The sequence below is a fragment of the Hyperolius riggenbachi genome, chromosome 8, assembly GCF_040937935.1.
Source record: "Hyperolius riggenbachi isolate aHypRig1 chromosome 8, aHypRig1.pri, whole genome shotgun sequence".
Lineage (NCBI taxonomy): Eukaryota > Metazoa > Chordata > Amphibia > Anura > Hyperoliidae > Hyperolius > Hyperolius riggenbachi.
Window position 1 is genome coordinate 267,653,209 of NC_090653.1, and position 9,302 is coordinate 267,662,510.

General features: G+C 43.6%; 1 protein-coding gene across 3 annotated transcripts in view; it reads left to right on the forward strand.

Annotated features, from left to right (window-relative positions):
• Nucleotides 1-4,305, forward strand: part of LOC137527851 (deoxyribonuclease-1-like 1) — a 96,498-nt gene extending 92,193 nt beyond the window's left edge. For all 3 annotated transcript variants that reach the window (XM_068248818.1, XM_068248817.1, XM_068248819.1), the window contains one exon: nucleotides 1,984-4,305. In XM_068248818.1, coding sequence (XP_068104919.1) covers nucleotides 1,984-2,121 — 138 coding nt within the window. In that variant the 3' untranslated portion in view covers nucleotides 2,122-4,305. The remainder of the gene's footprint in view (nucleotides 1-1,983) is intronic.
• Nucleotides 4,306-9,302: the final 4,997 nt, after the last annotated feature.

Sequence of the window (9,302 nt, forward strand, 5' to 3'; positions counted from 1 at the left end):
TATACTAGCTACTGTGTGAGTTGATTTCTGCCCCAATAACGTGTCTGAATCTTCCAACACTGCTTCTGTAGAGGTATTAAATAAACTCTTTGCAGTCGTAAGAATCCTTAGTGAGATATAAAGTTGTATTTTAGAGAGGAGGCACAAATAATAATACAAGTATATTGGAGTATGGGTTATAACCTAATAATAACTTATTTTAAAGAGGAACTCCAGTGAAAATAATGTAATACAAAAAGTGTTTCATTTTTACAATAATTATGTGTAAATGATTTAGTCAGTGTTTGCCCATTGTAAAATCTTTCCTTTCCCTGATTTACATTCTGACATTTATCACATGGTATTTTTACTGCTGGCAGGTGATGTCACTGTAAGGAGATGCTGCTTGCTTTTTTGGCAGTTGGGAACAGCTGTAAACAGCTATTTCCCACAATGCAACAAGGTTCACAGACAGGAAACTGTCCTGACATCACACTGTGGGAGGGGTTTCACCACAATAGCCATGCAGACCCCCATGATGATCCCTTTGAGAAAAGGAAGAGATTTCTCATGGGAAAGGGAATATCAACTAATGATTGGGATGAAGTTCAATTCTTGGTTACGGTTCCTCTTTAAAGGATATCTACACACAAAACCAATTTAAAAATGGGGGGAGCAGGAATGTATAGTGGGCTCTCCTCATGCCCCCCCCCCCTTCCCCGTTCTCCTCCATCCCCTTCCGTTACCGCGTACCGATTCCCCGAACTTACTTTCTGGTCGGGGTGGTCGCAGCTGACTGCGCAGGCAGTCCTTGATCACGCCCCCGTGGCTGGGAGCGCTCTGCGCACGCGCAATACAAAGTTGTGATGTTATTCGCAGGATGGATTGCTGGGCGCGTGGCTGAGAGGGGTCAGTTGCTGCCTGGATTCTCTGCAGAGGAAGTCACTATTGGCTGCCTTGCCCACGTTTCATCTAGTGTGTGTACAGAGATTTAGATACGAGATCTCAGCTGAGTGCCGATCTGATATCCTTCTCCCCTCCACAATCCAATACTGTGTAATGCTCGTTGGAGTGCAAAGCTATGGATCCTTATTAGTGGGCCTTTATTGAGGTCTTTCTGACAGGTGCTTCACCTATGATACACTTAAACTTGGAAAGATTTTCATTGAGATTCTGGTCTTTTGTGTCTACTTTAAAGGGAACTAAAGTGACAGTAAGGTCACCAGCTTAAAGTGACACTGAAGCGAAACTCGCACTCATAGCCAGGAGCTTTCTGCGCATACGCAGTTGCAAATTTTTTCAAATTACACAAGTGCACAATGCTCCCTGCCACGGAAGTGCGATCCAGGTGTGCAGCCCAGAGCCATGCCTGCTGCTTTCGGACGGGCACATCGGCTGAAGGCAGAAGAGAAAAAAGACAGCAAGTGACGACTATAGGGGGCTGGAAGAAGCCCCAGTTAAGTTAAACTGGTGACCTTACTGGTAACCAAGCTTCACTTTTTTCCCTGCAGTTTGTCCTGGTTTCTAATAGCTATAGGAGCTGCCATGTTCCCCCTCCCCCTTCTAGCTGTATTCATTTATCCATGGGCATGTGTGAAGATAGCATCTGTGGCTTCTCTAAACTCTTTGCAGCACAGTATCCTATCTCCCCACCCACCCTGCTGAAAGCTTTGGTTTGCTCTCTGCTAACTGTCAACTCTCTGATAATGTGTGCAATGAAATGATTACATCAGTCCTTATCTGCCTGACGTTTCTGCAGGCAGGAAGTGGGGTAATAAAATCCTCTGCTAAATTTTTAAATGTAAAAAGAAGAGGTAAAATTAAAGTTTTTTTTTTAATAATAAGCCACATTGCTAGTATGCATTTTTAGCGTGCTTTTGAGATGCCCTGAGTGCTAAAAATGCTGCTTGGTTCACTTTTAGGTGCCCTTTAAGTCCATCCATGTCTGTGTATCTCCCATGTCTCTTCCTAATATGTATTCTCTCTCACTTTTGAATCTTCTAGGCCCTGAAAGTCAGTGACCATTATCCGGTGGAAATGAACCTTGACCTGACTTTTGACAGTTGCCTAAGTCTCCTGCCTTCCATTTCCCTCATCCTTCTGGGTCTCTTAACTGCTGTTGGGACAAAAACTGTATTCTAAGATCAGAAGCAGACAACGAAGAAGAAACCACTTTGGCCCAGGTGTAAAACAAGAGACTGGCTGGGGATCCCATCACGTCTAATGCCTTGAGAGGCTCTACGGGTATAATCTATTTCTATACAGTGCGTATCTTCTCTGCTCTCTGGTCTGGTCTCTGATGACCCTCAAAAGTAGAGAAAGATCATACATCTCATCCACTACCAAACATACCTGATCTGCACCATGTCTGGTAGTTTCCTCAGATTTCAGCAGGACTGACGTCCTAGAGGCCAGTATAAAATAGGAATCCCAATTCATTATAAAGCATAGGTCCATAGAAGTGGCCTGGGGGGCAAGTGATGAGTCCCCTGGGAGAGTTAAAAATATGTGTGCTGCCGTTGTCTCCCTCCCCCCCCCCCCCCCCAAAAAAAAAATTGCTGATGTTCTTAAGGTGGCCATACATTAGAAGATTATGGGCAGATTCGACCAAGAGACACATTTATCTCTAACCGAATCTGATTAGAGATAAATTTGTCTCTTGTCGAATCTGCCCATACACTACAGGCCGATTCCCGTCCGATTTCAGCATGAAATCATCAGAGAATCAGCTGAGCCGCCGCGTCCGCCCCACCGCTGCCCCCAAAATGTATAAATGTATGTAGTGTGTGCATTTATACATTACCTGTCCTGTACCAACTTCCGCACGGTGTCCGTCCATCTCGCCGCGTAACAGCCGCATACACGCTAGCGGCGCATAGCAGCTGACGTCAGACACTATGCGCCGCCGGCGTGTATGCGGAACCCGGCGAGATGGACGGAAACCGCGTGGAGGCTGACACCGGACAGGTAATGTATAAATGCGCACACACTACATACATTTATACATTGCGGAAGCAGCGGCGGGGGTTTCGTCTTCTCATCGCTCATTCGCAAATCGGCCGCCGTACCGCCGCACACCCGACCAGCCAACTTTGGCCCGACACCTTCCAGCATGCGTGATCGACCGTGTGGCCAATTTCTGTCCCGAAATTGGTCACTTTGGGCATGCACTTGGCAGCACCAATTTTCATCCAATTTGATTATAATAATCTAATTGGATGGTTGGTTAGCTAATGTATGGCCCCCTTTAGCTAATGTATGGCCCCCTTCAGCCTCATACTGTCTTCACTATCTAGTGTGCAGCAGCTATAGAACATATAGCTATAGAAGATCTCTTTTGAAAGACCGGTAAATAATGAAACCCCCCTCCGCCCCCCCCAACAAACACACACCCTTAGATTTTTCTTCATACAAGGTTGACTTCTACATGATCTGGACAATTAGCATGGTTACACGAGGTGACATGATGAGACAGATGTGTATGTACAGTGCCAAGCACACAAATAACTATGCTGTGTTCATTTTTTTCTCTGCCTGAAAGAGTTAAAAATCAGGTATGCAAGTGACAGTTTCTGTATGGGTGGGGATTGGGTCAGACTATAGCATAGCCCTAATTGATATGGGATAACAGATATAGAACACTTTCCTGGCAGAAAATGGCTTCTGAGAACAGGATAAAGGGTCAGTAGTTCATAGATTTTAGCTCTGGCATACTTCAATGCATATGTCATTCATTGAGCAGAGACAATTATTTTAAAAATAAAATAAAACTGTATTAGGCAGTAAAACACAGGGAAGGGGGAGGCATCCGGCTGTCGCCTGTGAGGACCGGGCACGACGGGCACCCGCGATCATCTCCAGCAGCTACAGTGACTATATTATATATAGCAAATATATTTTTTGCAACAATGTTTTAAATCTATATTTTTTTCTACAATACATATTGATTAAATGCATTCATTATTTTTGACTTCAAAAGTGGCCATGCCCAATACAATCATTACCGATTGCACACAGTTTATAACTGTCTATAACTGTATAAAAAAACCCAGGCAGCTACGTAAAGTGACAATGAAGCGAAGAAAAAAACTTGTGATATAATGGATTGTATGTGTAATTCGGGTAATTAATAGAACATTAGTTGCAAAGAAAAGAGTCCCATATTCTTATTTTCAGTTATATAGCTTTATCTTTTAAATAACTTTGCATCATTCTGTCATATTTGCAATTACAAAACACATTCTGTATTTTAAACTAGGAAACACAGCAGAGTAAATGACCCTTTAAAGGGAACCAGAGACGAAGCACCCTTGTGTATTTTACCATGTATATCAGTAAGAACATTAGAGAAAACACCTACACTGCTCTCTGTTTCATCCTCACTGCTAAAAGTGTCTGTTATCAGCTGTGATAAGCATCCCGGACTGAGCATTCAGTCTGGCTTTGCAGGGAATAATTATAGCTGAGTCATTATAGCAGAGCCACAAGGGGGCAGGCTTGGGCTTGAAAAGACACCAGAGAAGACAGACTCAGCTATAATCTTTCCGTAGCAAAGCTAGACTGAGTGCTCAGTCGGGGATTCTTATCAGAGGTGATAACAGTCAGATTAAACAGAGAACAATGAAACAAAGAGCAGATTAGGTGTTTACTGTCATGTTCCCACTGATTTATAAGGTAAAATACAAGAGGGTGCTTCATCTCTGGTTCTCTTCAAACTCCCCTGCAGTAAATTTTATCTGAAGCTGTTTTTCACTGTTTCTTTAATGTATCAGTGCCTCAGAAAATAGGACTGTCTCTGACCCAAGTTGGGTCGGAGAGCTCAGAGAAGCTCTTTTTGCACAGATAATAACTGAAGTTTCTTAACTCTTCTTGTACTGAAAACAGTTTCTTTGTTACTAATGTTCTATTTCTGAGCTGTACTACGCATACAATCCATTATATCATAAGTTTATTTTCACTTCAGATTCTCTATAATATCATATTTTATGTATAATTGTCTATAAAGATTGCTTGTTTGGCAGCATATAGGCCAGAATTGCAGTGTCTATTTAGCAGCTTAAAGTGTACCTGGGGACTTAAGAAAAACATATATACACTACATACCTGGGGCTTCCTCCAGCCTCCTCCAGGCTTATCATTGCCATCCCCCGTCCTCCTCCTTTTTCATCCGCAACTGGCCACGGTAAGTCATCCATTCAGGGCCACTTGGCACAAGCACAATCCAGCCACGCGAGCTCCCCCCTCTCGGTCCTGTCACCAGAAGTGTTCTGCACCTGCACAGGCATAGACCACTCCTACAGACGGGAGCGCGCGCGCGGCCGGGCCGCACATGCTCAGTCGGCCCTGGCTTAAAGGACTTTCCGGGGCCAATTGCAGATGAAGGAGAAGGCGGAGGAAGATGGTGTGGGAGCGATAAGCCTGGAGGGGGCTGGAGGAAGCCCCAGGTATGTACAGTATATAAGTCCCCATCTCATGTTTACTTAAAGATGATGAGCTTGCCCAGAAGTAATGCTTCACTTGTGTGTTGTATCTGGTGAGTGGAGTCAAGCTGCGGCCTCTTATAGCCAGTGGCTGGATGGTGTACTGGTTAAGGGCTCTGCCTCTGACATGGGAGACCTGGGTTCGAATCTCGGCTCTGCCTGTTCAGTAAGCCAGTAATTCAGTAAGGAGTTCATTGGGCAAGACTCCCTAACACTGCTACTGCCTACTGAGTGCGCTCTAGTGGCTGCCTCGCAAGCGCTTTGAGTCCGACAGGAGAAAGGCGCTATACAAATACTGCCATTATTATTATTATTATTATTATAGCTCTTGGGAACGTCATTGCTGAGATCTCCTACCTGTGATACAACCCACCCTAGACTCTCACCCCTCCTGTTACAATAAGCTCATCAAAGCGTTTTACAGCCATTGCTATGGTCTAATATGACATAACCAATGCTGCTTTATAACTATGGTATGGTAGTCTATGGTCTAATATGACCCAGGCAATGCTGTTGTATAACTATGTGTTTTATATAGCAGGTCATTCTTCACAAAGTAAGACGGACTCTGGTAGATTTAATATTGCCGTCTAAATATTTTTAAGCTACAGTTATGCAAATATAAAGTGATCTCCATAGCGGTATTGACAGATAAAACATGCTGTGAACTGTATTGACATGCATACACATCAATACTCTCCTGTACTGTATACTAGACCCTTGCTTGACACAGTTTGGCAAGTTACAGGAAAGAAAAAAGTTATAGAAATTAATTTTATCACTTTTTGCACAGAAATCCTGGGGAAATTGAACGCCAGGGAGGTGTCTTGCCAAAGTGTTGCTGGTTTATATGTATGCATTTTAATTAGTATTATTTTCTCACGTAAGCTTTAGCATCTCTATCTAAAGTGTACAAAAAAAGTATATATGTATTTTGTCAAGCATGCGCTCTACCTTAGGCCAGTTCCCCTTTTGACCGCTTACCAAGTTGTACTTTCTACTAGAAAACCTAGTGAGAAATCGTTTGAGCGATCAGATAATTCTGATGGGAAGTGAAATATCATAATACATCGTTCACTGCACCATCAACAAACCAATCTTTGCTTCCCATCTATCAAAACCAACAAGAAAATCCAAATTTTGGTTTGACGAAAATCAGACTGTTTTTATAATCGTTCATAATCGGTTTTGCCCATCAAAGGAGATTATTTACAACCAATCCCATCACATCCGATCAGAATTATCTGATCGATCGAACGATTTTTCGCTAGAAATTGGATCGTTAGGGGCAGAGCCGGGACAAGGTCCTCCAGCACCCAAGGCTGAGACTCCAAAGTGCGCCCCCCCCCCCCATCCCTCCCATCCCAGCCGTCACACACTGATTGCTATTAGACTAAGAGGCGCCCCAGGGCCCCCAACACCTTACTCTCTAGTTATCTGGCTTGCAGTCACTGTCATGTGTCCCCTTTTCTTATTTCTCTCTGCTTCAAACACAATAGGGGAATTATAGCTGAGTGAGTTGTGCGCCCCTCCTACACTGCGCTCTGCGGCTGGAGCCTCGCTCGCCTCTGCCCCGCCCCTGCCCTGGTTAGGGGCCACCTTATAACACACTGCCTCTAGGTATGAATATTGTACACTACCCCACCTCTTGTTTCCCACCATTCCTTTAGATTATAAACTCACAAGGGCAGGGCTCTCTCCCCCTTTTGTGTCTTGGTATTAGTTACACATTTATGCATATTAATTTTGTCACTTTAATTACCAATTCTGTATTTTGTGCCAATTCTCCATTTTGTATATTGGTGTGTATTGTTTTGTATCCTATGTTTGTTTCTTACTTTGTACAGCGCTGTGGAATATGTTGGCGCTTTATAAATCAATAATAATAATTTTGTGAAATCTTTTTGTGAAAGGCAATGTTTCAAAATATTACGGCACGGATGTGTGATGTGAAGTCAGTGAACAGGGTAAACCAATACACAGGGGCAATGAGATGCTTATCTTGCCGGCTTGCATACAAATTGAATGCAAATTATATGCAGCTTAGAGCTGGGCCAATCAAATACATTTCCTGTTGATCCTGATTGGCTGAGTTGCAAACTGCATACCATTTACATAAAATTTGCATGAAAGCCAGTTTTTTTTTGCATCTCATTGACCCTCTCTATAAATCAAACCACAACATTGTATGATTAATTATGTAATATGACTGGCTTGAAAGCAATACATTACGAAAGGTCTGAGCTGCCTTCTGGTTTCATTGTGGGTGCTCGGTGGGCGTGTCCTCTTGCACTAATGTAGCAGAATCCCATTGGTTGGGTAAAATGCTGTTCATACCCCGTATAACAGGGTTTAGTTTGGTCTTTTAGTCTTGGATCATGATTGGCCTTTAATTATGGACATATCAATGAAGCAATAAGAGGAAGGGGTGTAACTAGAGGGGGGCAGCCCATGTGATCACAGGGGGGCCCAGAGCTGTGTGGGGCCCACACTACTAACCATCCCTTCCTCCGATACAGGGGACTATACTGCAGATCAGGTGTTTTTGTGGCTACACTTGTTATGGGTGTGTAGATCAGGATAGCCACACTTGTTTTATGACCTTTGTGAGATGGGGCCCAAGACCGAGGAGGGTACCAAGGAGAGACAAGGGAAGGGGTGTGAACATTGTGGGAAAGGGGAAGGGGGGAAGGCCCCCCCCATGAAATGTAGTTACGCCACTGATAAGAGGATTTATTACGGTTATCAAAGGGTTCATGATCTCTAATGGGGTATCTCAGACAACCACTTTTGTATATAAGTGACAATCACTGACATTAGATTTCTATGTACTGTATATTATTATTATGCCTTGCTATAATGTTTTCTGTATGAAGGCAAAATATGATAATAAAAACCTAGAAAAAGGAGTTGCACATTGTCATTATTGTGTGTCTATTGTAAGTTATTAATGAGATTTTCATGCACTGCATTTCAACCTGTGTCTGTACGCAGAGCAGGGACAAGGTCCTCCAGCACCCAGGGCTGAGACACCAAAGTGCGCCCCTCCATCCCTCCCACCCCAGCCGTCACACACTGATTGCTATTAGACTAAGAGGTGCCACAGGGCCCACAACCTCCCCAACACCTTAATATCTAGTTATCTGGCTTGCAGTCACTGCTATGTATCCCCTTTTCTTATTTCTTTCTGCTTCATACACAATTAGGAATGACAGCTGAATGAATTGTGCGCCCCCTCCTACACTGCGCCCTGAGGCTGGAGCCTCTCCAGCCTATGCCTCGGCCCGGCCCTGTCTGTACACAATGGGTAAATGCTGGGAACTTCTTACACTGACTACATCGGCTATGTCTGCCAGCACAGGTCACATTTCAGGCCTAATTCAAATTGATTTGTGCTGTCAGTGTCGGTATAAAGTTCAGGTAAGGTCGCTGCAAGGGGTCAAACTTCAGTAAATCTCTGAAAATCGCTACATCTTAATAATCCTAACAGTTATATAGCGCTGTTCTCCTGTTGGACTCAAAGCACTCCAGAGCTGCAGCCGCTAAGGGTGCACTTAAGAGGTCTCCCTGCAATGTTAGAGGGTCTTTCCCAAGGACTCCTTACTGAATTGGTACTGACCCTTGGTGGACCTCTGTAAACAGAGTACCAAATATTCTGTGTAGTTTACCACATTTTAGTGAATCTTTATAAGGCACTAAATCTCTTTATGTAGAGCACCACATCTCAGTGAATCTCTGTAGAGCACCAAATTATAGTGAATTTTTGTAGAGCACCACATCTCAGTGAATCTCTGTAGAGCACCAAATTATAGTGAATTTTTGTAGAGCACCCGGTTTTCAGTG